Below are 17,509 nucleotides of genomic sequence, written 5' to 3'. Positions count from 1 at the left end.
GGTGTTTATCAAACAAACAAACAAACAAACAAACAAACAAACAAACAACTGGAACATTTAACAAAAATAAAACCTGAAAATTAAACATAAAACAGTACATTTGAGGGAAATAATTCAAAAAGCTAAATGTTTCCATTTTCGAGATTGAGAACTAACGTGTAATATGCAAAAACGGGCACACAGAAAAGATTGGTCGCGTTCCAGCCCGTCTTTAACACACACACACACATGCAGAAATCTCAGGATTTTCACAACCCCAACTGCAAAGAAAGAGGGTCCTGGAACATGGCCAATGAGACTCGTACTGAGGTCATAACAGAAAGGTTCACTACATTATCACTACGGGGGACACATTTCACTGACACCCGCATCACTAGGGGGTAAACATTTCACTGTGACACCCACATCACTATGGGGGACACATTTCACTGTGACACCAACATCACTATGGGGGACACATTTCACGGTGACACCCACATCACTAGGGGGACACATTTCACTGTGACACCCACATCACTATGGGGGACACATTTCACTGTGACACCCACATCACTAGGGGGACACATTTCACTGTGACACCCACATCACTATGGGGGACACATTTCACTGTGACACCCTCAGGGACATAGAACTACCTGAGTTTCTTTTTTTTTTTTCCTTTTAAAAATGTTACGTATTTAAATTTTTTCTTTAAAAGATACAATCATTAACATGTTGCACAATTTCTACCTGGTGCAGTTTTGCTTAAACCAACTTTTCTCTGAGATGCCAGAAACAAAATGTTGGACAGAAACATAGGGGCCAATAAAACCCTGCCCAACAGGAGTACAGGAGACCAATCAAGTGCTCAGCACCACACTTCCTGGATATTTTTGTGAGGGGGGGGTTTAAAATAAATCAAGCGATTCTAATGATGCTTGCCGGCTAATCCTGTGAAGAAACCTAGCTTATTTTGATAGAGAGTATGAGGTTGTCATTACTAAAAACGTGTGTGTGTGTGGAGGGATCATTAAACTGTGTGGCTCTAAAAGTTGTTGTACTAACTGCACTCTAGTACAGATTCCAGACATGGCTGGCCAAGCAACGATTGGCCTCTGCAGAGCCTCTTGGGAACAGGAAATACAATCGCAAAGGTCAAAAAGGTTAAATCCATCCAACGCACTCCTAACACACACACACCTGTGGGTATATGAGCATGATAAACAACCACCCCCAGATTCAGCTACCAACCCGTCGAGTTTACAACACCTATATCTGTGAGACGTTGTTTCATTTTTTTAAAAATGTAAGCATGCAACAAAAAAAACAAAAAAGGATCAAAAACAAAACGTTTCAAATACATGTAAGAGTGAAAACCTTAAAGATAGAATTTTGTCATTTATTTTTTATTAAAATGTAAAAGATTGCAGACTTTTTCCATATAGTAATACTGAAACACGTCGACAGATCATATCGGTGACACGCCTGTGGGTTCTAAGCAGCAGGGTCTGAGGCCTGTAATGTGCTAATGTCTCCGGTCTATTACCGTGCAACACGCAGGCTTATTACCGTGCAACAAGCAGGCTTACTACCGTGCAACAAGCAGGCTTACTACCTAGCAACAAGCAGGCTTATTACCGTGCAACAAGCAGGCTTATTACCGTGCAACAAGCAGGCTTATTACCGTGCAACAAGCAGGCTTATTACCGTGCAACAAGCAGGCTTATTACCGTGCAACAAGCAGGCTTATTACCGTGCAACAAGCAGGCTTATTACCGTGCAATAAACAGGCTTATTACCGTGCAATAAACAGGCTTATTACCGTGCAACAAACAGGCTTATTACCGTGCAATAAACAGGCTTATTAACTCGTAATAAACATCTTATTCACGCAATGTGTTCCTACACACACACACACACACACAACTTTTTTTGCATTGTCAAAGAGTGAGTTTTCAAATAAGTTAGTACCAACCAACATTGTGCTAACTCTTCGGTAAACACTTCTAAGATGTTCTTACTGAGGAGAACCTGTGCTGATATTAGAGGTAATGCTTGTAGGTCTAAATGGGGTATGATGAAGGCCTCAAATTAGCTAACGGTGACGTCGCCATCTTTCTCACTGTTGGCCAATCAGGTTACAACTCTGCTGAGGTGACGCAAAAAAGGGGGGGGGGGGGGGTCAGCCCACATAAGTGCATCCAATCAAAGCACAGGGATCTGTCCTTGGCTGCTTTGATTCGCTAAACACTAATATCTATGATATAATGGTCCAATGACATTCACCGTCTATGACAGTGTCATCCCGACGCCAACTCCATTTTGACACCAAACTCCCACAAATATATTTTTTGGGCACAATGCTCTGCAGGGTAGCCTAGTGGTTAGAGCGTTGGACTAGTAACCGGAAGGTTGTGAGTTCAAACCCCCGAGCTGACAAGGTACAAATCTGTCGTTCTGCCCCTGAACAGGCAGTTAACCCACTGTTCCCAGGCCGTCATTGAAAATAAGAATTTGTTCTTAACTGACTTGCCTGGTTAAATAAAGGTAAAAAAAAAAAAAAAAAAAAAAAAAAAAAATCTTCGCTATTTGGTTTCTCCATATGATTAAAAAGGCATAATGCACCACAATGCTAAACAGACCACTCATGGACACAATGTGGAGCGATGGCCATTTGTAAATTTACATGAAAAGGAGCCACCAGGATTAAGATCTTTGGTCCAACAGGTGACAGGTAAACGTCACATGATTTAAAGTGTGAGTTGAGGTAAAAGTAACGAGGTATGTTTAAAAAAAATACAAATAAAGACTAACTTAAAAGGTACCGTACAAGTACAAGAGGTACAGTACTAACTTAAAGGTCTGGAAACTGAAGTATACAGTACAAGAGACCTGATGTTTAGAAGTTACTAGTCTAAATATTTGAAGAGGTAGGCCAATATACACTGCTCAAAAAAATAAAGGGAACACTTAAACACAATGTAACTCCAAGTCGATCACACTTCTGTGAAATCAAACTGTCCACTAAGGAAGCAACACTGATTGACAATACATTTCACATGTTGTTGTGCAAATGTGAAGGACAACAGGTGGAAATTATAGGCAATTAGCAAGACACCCCCAATAAAGGAGTGGTTCTGCAGGTGGGGACCACAGACCACTTCTCAGTTCCTATGCTTCCTGGCTGATGTTTTGGTCACTTTTGAATGCTGGCGGTGCTTTCACTCTAGTGGTAGCATGAGACGGAGTCTACAACCCACACAAGTGGCTCAGGTAGTGCAGCTCATCCAGGATGGCACATCAATGCGAGCTGTGGCAAGAAGGTTTGCTGTGTCGGTCAGCGTAGTGTCCAGAGTATGGAGGCACTACCAGGAGACAGGCCAGTACATCAGGAGACGTGAGGAGGCCGTAGGAGGGCAACAACCCAGCAGCAGGACCGCTACCTCCACCTTTGTGCAAGGAGTAGCAGAAGGAGCACTGCCAGAGCACTGCAAAATGACCTCCAGCAGGCCACAAATGTGCATGTGTCTGCTCAAACGGTCAGAAACAGCCTCCATGAGGGTGGTATGAGGGCCCGACGTCCACAGGTGGGGGTTGTGCTTACAGCCCAACACCGTGCAGGACGTTTTTTCATTTGCCAGAGAACACCAAGATTGGCAAATTCGCCACTGGCGCCCTGTGCTCTTCACAGATGAAAGCAGGTTCACACTGAGCACATGTGACAGACGTGACAGTCTGGAGATGCCGTGGAGAACGTTCTGCTGCCTGCAACATCCTCCAGCATGACTGGTTTGGCGGAGGGTCAGTTATGGCGTGGGGTGGCATTTCTTTGGGGGGCCGCACAGCCCTCCATGTGCTCGCCAGAGGTAGCCTGACTGCCATTAGGTACCGAGATGAGATCCTCAGACCCCTTGTGAGACCATATGCTGGTGCGGTTGGCCGTGGGTTACCTAATGCAAGACAATGCTAGACCTCATGTGGCTGGAGTGTGTCAGCAGTTCCTGCAAGAGGAAGGAATTGCTGCTATGGACTGGCCTGCCCGTTCCCCAGACCTGAATCCAATTGAGCACATCTGGGACATCATGTCTCGCTCCATCCACCACGCCACGTTGCACCACAGACTGTCCAGGAGTTGGCGGATGCTTTAGTCCAGGTCTGGGAGGAGATCCCTCAGGAGACCATCCGCCACCTCATCAGGAGCATGCCCAGGCGTTGTAGGGAGGTCATACAGGCACGTGGAGGCCACACACACTACTGAGCCTCATTTTGACTTGTTTTAAGGACACGACATCAAAGTTGGATCAGCCTGTAGTGTGGTTTTCCACTTTAATTTTGAGTGTGACTCCAAATCCAGACCTCCATGGGTTGATAAATTTGATTTCCATTGATAATTTTTGTGTGATTTTGTTGTCAGCACATTCAACTATGTAAAGAAAAAAGTATTTAATAAGAATATTTAATTCATTCAGATCTAGGATGTGTTTTTTTAGTGTTCCCTTTATTTTTTTGAGCAGTATATATATATATATATATATATATATATATATATATATATATATATATATATATACACATACATACATACATACATACATACATACATACACACAGTTGAAGTTTACATACACTTAGGTTGGAGTCATTAAAACACATTTTTCAACAACTCCACACATTTCTTGTTATTGAACTATAGTTTTGGCAAGTTCGGTTAGGAGATCTACTTTGTGCATGACACAAGAGTCATTTTCCCAACAATTGTTTACAGACAAATTATTTCACTGTGTCACAATTCCAGTGGGTCAGAAGTTTACATACACTAAGTTGACTGTGCCTTTCAACAGCTTGGAAAATTCTAGAAAATTATGTAATGGCTTTAGAAGCTTCTGATAGGCTAATTGACATAATTTAAGTCAATTGGAGGTGTACCTGTGGATGTATTTCAAGGCGTACCTTAAAACTCAGTGCCTCTGTGCTTGACATCATGTGAAAATCAAAAGAAATCAAACAAGACCTCAGAAAAAAAAATTGTAGACCTCCACAAGTCTGGTTCATCCTTGGGAGCAATTTACAAATGCCGGTAATTGTTCATCTGTACAAAAAAATAGTACGCAAGTATAAACACCATGGGACCACGCAGCCTCCATACCGCTCAGGAAGGAGACGCGTTCTGTCTCCTAGAGATGAACGTACTTTGGTGCGAAAAGTGCAAATCAAACCCAGAACAACAGCAAAGGACCTTGTGAAGATGCTGGAGGAAACAGGTACAAAAGTATCTATATCCACAGTAAAAACGAGTCCAATATCAACATAACCTTAAAGGCCGCTCAGCAAGGAAGAAGCCACTGCTCCAAAACCGCCATAAAGCCAGACTACGGTTTGGAACTGCACATGGGGACAAAGATCTTACTTTTTGAAGAAATGTCCTCTGGTCTGATGAAACAAAAATAGAACTGTTTGGCCATAATGACCATCGCTATGTTTGGAGGAAAAAGGGGGAGGCTTGCATGCCGAAGAACACCATCCCAACCGTGAAGCACGGGGGTGGCAGCATCATGTTGACAGGGCATTTTTTACTAGGATTAAATGTAAGGAATTGTGAAAAACTGAGTTTAAATGTTTTTGGCTCAGGTGTATGTAAACTTTCGACTTCAACTGATACACACACACACACACACACACACACACAGTATGTAACATGAGGCATTTAAAGTTCGGTAAAAGGTGTGTTGAGGTAGATTTGTAAAATTACATTTGTATGTTGATGAGGTCTGAGAATTGAGGTACTGTAGCCAGTAACTGGTTAAGGTAGGCTGTATTACAATTGAGTTGCACATGAGTAACTGTGAGGAATAAGAAAGTATATAAAAAAATTGAGGTATCTGACAGTTAAGGTAAACGATGGGATGTGAAAGTTTACGTAAATTAGGATTTAAAGTGCAGGCCTGCACTTTCCTCTGAGGTAAGAAGCTCAGTCAGAAACCAACTAATAAAACGCCCATACCGCTAGGCTAGACTACGCTAAAGTGGCTAACTTCACAAGAGAAGGGGAGATTTACAACCCCTCCAAAAAGGTCCACCACAGGTGATAAATCAGGAATCTGTTTGCACTCAATGGTTAAATGGTTTGAGATGCTAATGCTAAATAAGGGTTGCTAGACGTGAAGCAGTGTCACGTTAGCATGGGTGGTGGAGCTAGATTGAACCTCTCAGGGGTGTGAGATGGAAAGTGGCCTGGAAAGATACTCTTTGGTTGCTGTGAGATATGTTTTTTTTTCCCAGACCTTTCTACAACGTTCTCCTCAGGAAGTAGGCTTGAAATGTACTTCCATTTTAAAAGCTAAAAGTGGGCCTTATGTTCTTCTTCTCCCCATTGACAGTGCTTTGAACGGATCTTTTTGGTGACAGCTGGTGAGCGTTTTAGACCTCCAACATAAATGATTAAACAACTAAATGTCTTCAATGGGACGTTCTTTCGATGCCAAACATACAGTTAGCCGAAATTCTACCTTTGGTTGACTCCACTAGCTGGTCTCTAGACCTCCATCTTTTCGAGGTCTGGTCAGCATGCACATGTTCCGGAACACTGTCTCTCTCCGGCATTTCAGAATGGGCGTCAATAACTAGGTTGGGGCAGTGATGTCAGAAGGGGGTTGGATTAAATCCTAGCCCCCAAGAGCCAATCAGTGCCCCACAATTCAACCACACAGGATCATTCTGATTTCTGATTGGCTCTCACTCCTGTGGACAGCCAATCAAGATGCCTGCTTTCTGGAGGCATTGCTATCCTTCCGCATCATTCACAACGAATGTCACTCAAACAGAATTCATAATCAATCTACTAATCAACAACCAATACATCCTGATAACTCCTGATAAACTTCTAAAATACTTTGGTGGGCCCTCCATTTGAGAGTACACAAATGCTGTTTATAATTTTTCTCCTCATAATCAGACCAGCTTGCTGACAACAATGTTCAATTGATAATTGGATACTTTGGGACAGAAAAGAGAATCTCCCCACAACAACGACTAGCTCATGATTTCAACCAATCATCAAACTGCATCTGTCCCAGGTCAGACTCCCGGCGCCGCTGCGATCAATAAACCAGTCAAGCTAAAAGGAGATTCTTCTGGTCCATCTGGTACTGTGACCTGAGCTAACTAACACAGAGTCAGTCTAACGGGTTTGGCATTACATAAAACCCTCCGTTCTTACCTCTATTCCGTCGGTCTGCAGTGACACTGCACATGGAGAGATGAGGGGGACATGCTAAACCAAGATCTACAGAACAAGCTACCCTAAACATCACTGAACACACTAGACTCCACTAAAGGTCAGGTCAAAACATCTTTTCATTTTAAATAAAAAAAGTATTGAGGTAGACCTTTTTTATTTTCTTCTTTGTAAAACTTGACAGACTTAGAGTAGACCTCTGCTCGGAGAGGGTGAGTACATTCATTAAGAACTGGTTGAGGTAGGTGGCGGAGCAGAGGATTCAATATTTCAAGAAAAAGTGAGAAATATCCCTGAGAAGGCGACGTGATGAGAGTTGAGAGAGAGCAATTCAGATAGAAGAGAGGGAAATCGTGATCTCTTCCTTGTTACTTTCACTACTGATTATCAACTAGTCTTAGTGGTCCCCGTTGTCATACAGTATACCACAGGAATCTGATTACACAAACTAAAACCTAAAAAAATAATAATAATTTAAAAACGAACAAATTCACTTCCCCTTAATTTGTAATAACGCATTTCTACCTGCCCTGATTATCTCTCTTTAAACTGTCCTCTTTGTGTCTGTTTGTTGAATCCTTTTCCTAGCTCTTCAATTTCCTCTCCCTAACAGAGAAACGGAGAGAAAACAGAGCGAGAGAAAGAAAGCGAAAAGCGATTAGAACTTGAGGATGCGGTTGTTTCCGAAGTCGACGACCACGATGACTCCGTCAGGCGTCACGGCAACACCGGAGGGGCGGTCCATCTGTCCGAAGCCACTGCCATGGGTGCCAAATTTGCATAAGAAGTTCCCGTTGGGCTCGAACACCTGCACACGGTGGTTCCTCGAGTCGGCAACGATGATCCGGTTCTCCTGGTCCACCGCTATGCCCTGGGGACGCAGGAACTTCCCGTTACCGGTACCCTCGGAGCCCAGGAACCGGGCAGATTGGCAATCTGGCCGAATCACCAGCAGACGGTGGTTGTTGAAGTCGGTGACGACCAGGTGGTCCTCATGGTTAAAGGCGACACCCCGCGGCGAGTCAAAGTGTTTCCACAGGGTGCCCTCAAAGCCATACTTGTTGATGAACGAGCCGTCAGGGCCAAAGAGCTGGACGCGGTGGTTCCTGGTGTCAGAGACCAAGATCTTCCCCGCAGAGTTCACTGCCACATCCCAGGGGTAGTTGAACTGACCGTTCTACAATAGAGTGCAGTAGAATATAGTTATTAGTTCAGCTCTGATGAGTGTGTGTACGTACGTGTACTATACTACTGTACGTGAGAGAGCGCACGATTGAAAGAGTTTTGTACCTTAGTGCCCTTCTCGCCGAACTTCAGCATAAACTGTCCGTCAAAGGTGAACACCTGCACACGGTGGTTGTCTTTGTCCGTTACGATGATCTGCTGTTGGCTGTCGCACGCCACACCCGCTGGACGATCAAACTGACCGGGGCGAGAGCCCAGGGAGCCAAACTTGTGGTGGAAGGCACCGCACGGCTTGAAGATCTGGACAGTAGGAGGTAGTCGCAGAAGAAAGGAAATAATTAAAGAGTCACTGTTCTAAAGATGGCTAGCTAAGGCAGTGTATACGCTATGCTTCACTGTTCTAAAGATGGCTAGCTAAGGCAGTGTACACACTATGCTTCACTGTTCTAAAGATGGCTAGCTAGGGCAGTGTATACGCTATGCTTCACTGTTCTAAAGATGGCTAGCTAGGACACTGTACACGCTATGCTTCACTGTTCTAAAGATGGCTAGCTAGGGCAGTGTATACGCTATGCTTCACTGTTCTAAAGATGGCTAGCTAGGACACTGTACACGCTATGCTTCACTGTTCTAAAGATGGCTAGCTAGGGCAGTGTACACGCTATGCTTCACTGTTCTAAAGATGGCTAGCTAGGGCACTGTACACGCTATGCTTCACTGTTCTAAAGATGGCTTGCTAGGGCAGTGTACACGCTATGCTTCACTGTTCTAAAGATGGCTAGCTAGGGCAGTGTACACGCTATGCTTCACTGTTCTAAAGATGGCTAGCTAGGGCAGTGTACACGCTATGCTTCACTGTTCTAAAGATGGCTAGCTAGGACACTGTACACGCTATGCTTCACTGTTCTAAAGATGGCTAGCTAGGGCAGTGTACACGCTATGCTTCACTGTTCTAAAGATGGCTAGCTAGGGCAGTGTACATGCTATGCTTCACTGTTCTAAAGATGGCTACCTAGGGCAGTGTACACGCTATGCTTCACTGTTTTAACGATGGCTAGCTAGGGCACTGTGCACGCTATGCTTCACTGTTCTAAAGATGGCTAGCTAGGGCAGTGTACACGCTATGCTTCACTGTTCTAAAGATGGCTAGCTAGGGCAGTGTACACGCTATGCTTCACTGTTCTAAAGATGGCTAGCTAGGGCAGTGTACACACTATGCTTCACTGTTCTAAAGATGGCTAGCTAGGGCAGTGTACACGCTATGCTTCACTGTTCTAAAGATGGCTAGCTAGGGCAGTGTACACGCTATGCTTCACTGTTCTAAAGATGGCTAGCTAGGGCAGTGTACACACTATGCTTCACTGTTCTAAAGATGGCTAGCTAGGGCACTGTACACACTCTGCTTCACTGTTCTAAAGATGGCAAGCTAGGGCAGTGTACACACTATGCTTCAGCTCTCAAGAAGAGGGCTACTGAGAGACAGATAGCTGGCAAGTTAAAAGCAAACAAACTGACACTGATTTAGCAAGAGTTAGCTTGCTAGCATCATAAAACCATTTCTCCTTAGGATAACGGCTGAGTCGACACCAACCTACGACATGAAATGAATGAAATCCACCTGTACGCGGTTGTTACTGCGGTCGGCCACCACCACATATCCCTCTTTGTCCACACTGATGCCCCAGGGACGACACAGCTGACCGTCACCCTCCCCCTCACTGCCAAACGTAGACACCGGTGAACCCAGAGCCCCGTAGCGTCGCCCAGACTTCACCAGTACCTGGAACACAGGCAGGGAGAATGCTACTTAGCATTTCATCCTATCTACAGCCATTTTCAAGTTGTATTACGTTGTTGTTGCTTAAGAGATGTGCATAGAATATGTTGGAGTGTAAATATATTACTTGGTTGTTACATTTATTATAATACTATACATTTTACCTTGAAGGGGCTGCCCATGATGTGCTGGTTACAGACCAGAACTGACACCAAATCTTCTCCCTCAGTCTTGGGTAAGTAGCTGACCGTGTACGACCCGTTCTGGTTGTCACACACCTCCGCAGCCGACAGGTTACCATCCGCCGCTGCCATCACCACCGCTGACACTGCGTCACCGCCCGAGAGGCAGGGCTCCCTGTCGTGGTCGTAGCCAATTACGGTGAAGGAGGCGGTCTTGCCACGGAGTGCGGTCTTTAGGCCCTCGCCGTGAGCTTTGGTGACGGGAGCGAACGCTCCGCTACTGATCAACCCCATGGACTGGATGGCTATGTACAGGGCCTGGTGAAGATAATATTATCAATAATACTATAAATATGCCATGAACTAGGGACAAGTGGAAATAGCAACATTAATATAATGTATATGAAATTGGCTGACATGTCGATAATTCCAGTCATCCGAAGAGCCACAAGAGTCTCTAACCCCTCTCACTTGGTCTGGAGGGGCGAACAGGAACCTGTTATTTACCTGGTCTGGAGGGGTGAACAGGAACCTGTTATTTACCTGTTCTGGAGGGGCGAACAGGAACCTGTTATTTACCTGTTCTGGAGGGGTGAACAGGAACCTGTTATTTACCTGTTCTGGAGGGGCGAACAGGAACCTGTTATTTACCTGTTCTGGAGGGGCGAACAGGAACCTGTTATTTACCTGTTCTGGAGGGGTGAACAGGAACCTGTTATTTAATTGGTCTGGAGGGGCGAACAGGAACCTGTTATTTACCTGTTCTGGAGGGGCGAACAGGAACCTGTTATTTACCTGTTCTGGAGGGGCGAACAGGAACCTGTTATTTACCTGTTCTGGAGGGGTGAACAGGAACCTGTTATTTACCTGTTCTGGAGGGGCGAATAGGAACCTGTTTTTTACCTGTTCTGGAGGGGTGAACATTAAACGATCATCCTCCTGTGGCTGCAGCAGGCCTCTGAGAGACTTCAGCTCCTGGATCTGGGTCAGCATGCGCTCTCTGGCCAGCAGCACGTCCAGGTGACAACCCTCATCCAGCACCTGGTGAGTTATGAGGTGAGGAGACATGGATGCCATAGTTAGCAATAGTCATGAATGACTTTCAACATAGTATTTATAAACCTGGCCCCCCAGCCCCTCCTCCGGACATGCATCTTTTAACATACCTGAGTGACTGCTGTGATGGTGCTGTCGAGCTTGGTCAGGTTCTGATGCAGTTTCTCTATCTGCAGGTACAGGGACTTGGCTTTCAGCTGTTGGATCTTCTCAACCTGGGAGAGGGAGGGAGAAGGGGGAGAGAGAGAGATTCATTCATGTGGGTATACAAGTATGGGCAAATCCAGCAATGTGAAAACAGCAGTTTGTTAAATCTCAGATTGTTGTAGATCAGTGTACAGGTTACAGTGGGATATTGGACATATAGTGACAGCAGTGACTAACAGACAAAACAGGCCATTCAACAGGGGGATGAAGGTTGTGAGGTGAATCAAAAGCTAGGGGTTAACATTACTACACAACACTTACAAGTTCAACCTGTCTGGTTCCATGTTAAAGGGAAGGACTAAACCCCCAGCCTGTCTGGTTCCATGTTAAAGGGAAGGACTAAACCCCCAGCCTGTCTGGTTCCATGTTAAAGGGGAGGACTAAACCCCCAGCCTGTCTGGATCCATGTTAAAGGGAAGGACTAAACCCCCAGTCTGTCTGGTTCCATGTTAAAGGGGAGGACTAAACCCCCAGCCTGTCTGGATCCATGTTAAAGGGAGGGACTAAACCCCCAGCCTGTCTGGATCCATGTTAAAAGGAGGGACTAAACCCCCAGCCTATCTGGTTCCATGTTAAAGGGAAGGACTAAACTCCCAGCCTGTCTGGATCCATGTTAAAGGGAAGGACTAAACCCCCAGCCTGTCTGGTTCCATGTTAAAGGGAAGGACTAAACCCCCAGCCTGTCTGGATCCATGTTAAAGGGAAGGACTAAACCCCCAGTCATTTTTTATTTTACCTTTATTTAACTAGGCAAGTCAGTTAAGAACAAATTCTTATTTTCAATGATGGCCTAGGAACAGTGGGTTAACTGACCTAGGAACAGTGGGTTAACTGCCTGTTGAGGGGAAGAACGACAGATTTGTACCTTGTCAGCTCGTAACCTTCCGGTTACTAGTTCAACCCTCTAACCAATAGGCTACCCTGCCGTCCCATGAGCCATAAACACAAACACAACGCAATAGAAAAGGCATAAGTCATGTGGGCGGACAGGGAGAATCAGGACAGTGAAGTGTGTATACAAACATGTAGAACACGTCTACTGTAAAAACACCTTCCCTTCAAAACACGTTAGTCAAACAGTGACAGCACCTGTCGGATGAGCCCTCTAACCACCTAAATATATGAGTGAGTGAGAGAGAGAGAGAGAGAGAAAGAGACTGAAAGAGAGAGAGAGCGAGAGAGAGAGAGAGAGAGAGAGAGAGAGAGAGAGAGAGACTGAAAGAGACTGAAAGAGACAAAGAGAGAGAGAGAGAGAAAGAGACTGAAAGATAAAGAGAGAGAGAGAGAGAGACTGAAAGAGACTGAAAGAGACAAAGAGAGAGAGAGAGAGAAAGAGACTGAAAGAGAAAGAGAGAGAGAGAGAGAGAGAGAACAGAGAGAAAGAAAGAGACTGAAAGAGAAAAAGAGAGACTGAAAGAGAAAAAGAGAGACTGAAAGAGAAAAAGAGAGACTGAAAGAGAAAAAGAGAGACTGAAAGAGAAAAAGAGAGACACAGACACAGACAGACAGACAGAGACAGACAGACAGACAGACAGACAGACAGACAGACAGACAGACAGACAGACAGACAGACAGACAGACAGACAGAGATGTATGAGAGAGAGAGAGAGAGGGACAGAGACAAACACACCAACACAGATGGAGAAAAGCGTACCTTCCAGAGTAGCTGACTCTCTCTGTCCTCCAAAGCTTTCAGGTGTCTGAGGACCACGTTCTTCACCTCTGTCTGGACCACCTTGGCCTTGATGTCTACCTGCTCTGCTATGGCCTGGATCTTCTCCATACTTAACTAGAACAGGGGATATTAGGGTTAGAAATAACACACACCACCTTGATCTCTAGGATACAGGACCAATTATGGGGTATAGGGTCAAAACCTATTATACCACTGGACCCTCGCCATTCTCAGATTAACAAGAACTAACCAGGTTAAAAAACACCCACATAAACACTTCTAGCCAGCTATGACAAAATCTTTTAACTATTTTTCCAGACAAAAACTAAATAACGAGAAGCCTAAAAAAAAAAAAAAATGTTTTTAAAAAACTATTACAAAGGACTTTAGTTGGTGAAAATGTAACGATAGGAAAAGTCCACGTGACACTAATCAACATTCAAATGAACATGGATCTCCTTTCCATCTGTTTTGTCCATGCCGTCTGCAGAATATCTAATGCAATCAATCCACTCATTGGCCAATAACGTCTTTCAGTTCCACGGGCTCCTTCCAAACACACAGCTAGGCGGTCATTTCAATCCCTGGTGTCTCTTTTGAACTGATGCACAGCCAGCCAGGAAACAATTGTACAAAACAACAAGTTATTTGATCAACTTTGCTTTCATATAGGCACATTTTTTTTTGCGCTGATCACATCAGAAGCTCCATTTTGCAGGGAAAGTTCAGATTCTGCCCCCTTTCAAGGAACTCACTTATTTACCCAGTTCCAATGGTTACGATGAGAAAATAAGATCGATGGTTTAACCTGTAGCCAAGCTGTACAGGGCTGTGAAAAAGTATGTGCCCCCTTTCTAATTTTCTCTACTTTTGCATATTTTGTTATACTAAATGTAAGTCAGATCTTCAAGCAAAACCTAATGTTAGATAAAGGGAACCTGAGTGAACAAATAACACAGCAATGACATACTTATTTCTTAAACAAAGTTGTGCACCACCCAATTTCCCTGTGTGAAAAAGTAATTGCCCCCTTACACTCAGTAACTGGTTGTGCCACCTTTAGCTGCAATGACTTCAACCAACCACTTCCTGTAGTTTAAATCAGTCTCTCATATCGCTGTGAAGGAATTTTGGCCCACTCTTCCATACAGAACTGCCTGTTTCAAGCCCTGCCACAACATCTTAATTCGGATTAGCTCTGGACTTTGACTAGGCCTTTCCAAAACGTGTTGCTTTTTAACTATTTTCATGACTTGATTGTGTGTTTAGGATCGTGGTCTTGCTGCGTGACCCAGATACTCTTCAGTTCACAGACGGATGGTCTGAAATTCTCCCGTAGAATTCTCTGATACAGAGCAGACTTCATGCTTCCTGTTTGGTTCTCGCCAGACATAATGGGACTCCAAAAACATTCTACTTTTGACTCATCTGTCCATCCAAGAGTCTTGACGATCATTCAAATGATTTTTTTGGCAAACTTGAGTAAACTTTTTTGAATGAGATGGGTCCCATAATGTCTGGTGAAAACCAAAAACACTGCATTCCACATTATGAACCTCATACCAACGGTCAAGCATGGTGGTGGTAGTGTGATGGTTTGGGGATGCTTTGCTGCCTCAGGACCTGGACGACTTGCCATGAACTCTGCACTGTGTCAGAGAATTGTACAGGAGAATGTCAGGCCATCTGTCAGGGAGCTGAAGCTGAAGTGTAGCTGGGTCATGCAGCAAGACAACGATCCAAAACACACAATCAAGTCTACATGAAAATGGCGAAAAGGCAACATATTTGAAGTTTTGGAATGGCCTAGTCAAAGTCCAGACCTAATCCGAATTAACAATCTTGTGGCAGGACATGAAACAAGCAGTTTATGCTCAAAAAACCCACAAAATGTCATTGAGTTAAAGCAGTTCTGTATGGAAGAGTGGGACAAAATTCCTCCACAGCGACGTGAGAGACTGTTCAACAACTACAGGAAGTGGTTGGTTGGAGTCATTTCAGCTTAAGGAGGCAACAACCAGTTACTGAGTGTAAGGGGGCAATTACTTTTTTCACACAGGGGGATTGGATGTTGCATAACTTTGTTAATTAAATAAATACAATACAAAATAACAAAAAATATATATACTTAAACTCAGGTTCCTTTTATCTAATATCAGGTCTTTGTTAATGAGCTGATAACATTCGGTAGCAAACATACAGAAAATCAGAAAGTGGGCCAATACTTTTTCACGGCACTGAATAACCTCTTTCCCCTCAAATTCAACTGGGGAACTCGAAGCCAGCTCCACTGCTTTAAATTCCCCTCTAATCAGGGACTGGTTTAGACCTGGGACACCAGGTGGGTGATTCCCCTCTAATCAGGGACTGGTTTAGACCTGGGACACCAGGTGGGTGATTCCCCTCTAATCAGGGACTAAATTAGACCTGGGACACCAGGTGGGTGATTCCCCTCTAATCAGGGACTGAATTAGACATGGGACACCAGGTGGGTGATTCCCCTCTAATCAGGGACTGGTTTAGACCTGGGACACCAGGTGGGTGATTCCCCTCTAATCAAGGACTGGTTTAGACCTGGGACACCAGGTGGGTGATTCCCCTCTAATCAGGGACTGAATTAGACCTGGGACACCAGGTGGGTGATTCCCCTCTAATCAGGGACTGAATTAGACCTGGGACACCAGGTGGGTGATTCCCCTCTAATCAGGGACTGGTTTAGACCTGGGACACCAGGTGGGTGATTCCCCTCTAATCAGGGACTGGTTTAGACCTGGGACACCAGGTGGGTGATTCCCCTCTAATCAGGGACTGGTTTAGACCTGGGACACCAGGTGGGTGATTCCCCTCTAATCAGGGACTGAATTAGACCTGGGACACCAGGTGGGTGATTCCCCTCTAATCAGGGACTGAATTAGACCTGGGACACCAGGTGGGTGATTCCCCTCTAAACAGGGACTGGTTTAGACCTGGGACACCAGGTGGGTGATTCCCCTCTAATCAGGGACTGGTTTAGACCTGGGACACCAGGTGGGTGATTCCCCTCTAATCAGGGACTGGTTTAGACCTGGGACACCAGGTGGGTGATTCCCCTCTAAACAGGGACTAGTTTAGACCTGGGACACCAGGTGGGCGATTCCCCTCTAATCAGGGACTGGTTTAGACCTGGGACACCAGGTGGGCGATTCCCCTCTAATCAGGGACTGGTTTAGACCTGGGACACCAGGTGGGTGATTCCCCTCTAATCAGGGACTGGTTTAGACCTGGGACACCAGGTGGGCGATTCCCCTCTAATCAGGGACTGGTTTAGACCTGGGACACCAGGTGGGTGATTCCCCTCTAATCAGGGACTGGTTTAGACCTGGGACACCAGGTGGGCGATTCCCCTCTAATCAGGGACTGGTTTAGACCTGGGACACCAGGTGGGTGATTCCCCTCTAATCAGGGACTGGTTTAGACCTGGGACACCAGGTGGGTGATTCCCCTCTAATCAGGGACTGGTTTAGACCTGGGACACCAGGTGGGCGATTCCCCTCTGATCAGGGACTGGTTTAGACCTGGGACACCAGGTGGGTGATTCCCCTCTAATCAGGGACTGATTTAGACCTGGGACACCAGGTGGGCGATTCCCCTCTAATCGGGGACTGGTTTAGACCTGGGACACCAGGTGGGCGATTCCCCTCTAATCAGGGACTGATTTAGACTTGGGACACCAGGTGGGTGATTCCCCTTTAATCAGGGACTGGTTTAGACCTGGGACACCAGGTGGGTGATTCCCCTCTAATCAGGGACTGGTTTAGACCTGGGACACCAGGTGGGTGATTCCCCTCTAATCAGGGACTGGTTTAGACCTGGGACACCAGGTGGGTGATTCCCCTCTAATCAGGGACTGATTTAGACCTGGGACACCAGGTGGGTGATTCCCCTCTAATCGGGGACTGGTTTAGACCTGGGACACCAGGTGGGTGATTCCCCTCTAAACAGGGACTAGTTTAGACCTGGGACACCAGGTGGGCGATTCCCCTCTAATCAGGGACTGATTTAGACCTGGGACACCAGGTGGGTTATTCCCCTCTAATCAGGGACTGGTTTAGACCTGGGACACCAGGTGGGTGATTCCCCTCTAATCAGGGATAGGTTTAGACCTGGGACACCAGGTGGGTGATTCCCCTCTAATCAGGGACTGGTTTAGACCTGGGACACCAGGTGGGTGATTC

At 45.4% G+C, this 17,509-nt stretch overlaps 1 protein-coding gene across 1 annotated transcript in view; it reads right to left on the bottom strand.

Moving 5' to 3' along the window:
- Positions 1-7,353: 7,353 nt before the first annotated feature.
- LOC110489367 (E3 ubiquitin-protein ligase TRIM71-like) overlaps positions 7,354-17,509 on the bottom strand; it is a 42,869-nt gene continuing 32,713 nt past the window's right edge. The window contains exons 3-9 of the mRNA XM_036971409.1: positions 13,275-13,409; positions 11,524-11,628; positions 11,261-11,398; positions 10,340-10,675; positions 10,017-10,178; positions 8,504-8,698; positions 7,354-8,390 (exon numbers count right to left, since the gene is read on the bottom strand). Of these exons, the coding sequence (XP_036827304.1) occupies positions 7,872-8,390; positions 8,504-8,698; positions 10,017-10,178; positions 10,340-10,675; positions 11,261-11,398; positions 11,524-11,628; positions 13,275-13,409 (1,590 nt within the window). The 3' untranslated portion in view covers positions 7,354-7,871. The remainder of the gene's footprint in view (positions 8,391-8,503; positions 8,699-10,016; positions 10,179-10,339; positions 10,676-11,260; positions 11,399-11,523; positions 11,629-13,274; positions 13,410-17,509) is intronic.

The sequence above is a fragment of the Oncorhynchus mykiss genome, chromosome 32 (assembly GCF_013265735.2).
Source record: "Oncorhynchus mykiss isolate Arlee chromosome 32, USDA_OmykA_1.1, whole genome shotgun sequence".
NCBI classification, from domain to species: Eukaryota; Metazoa; Chordata; class Actinopteri; order Salmoniformes; family Salmonidae; genus Oncorhynchus; species Oncorhynchus mykiss.
This window is presented reverse-complemented; position numbering and strand designations above follow the sequence as displayed.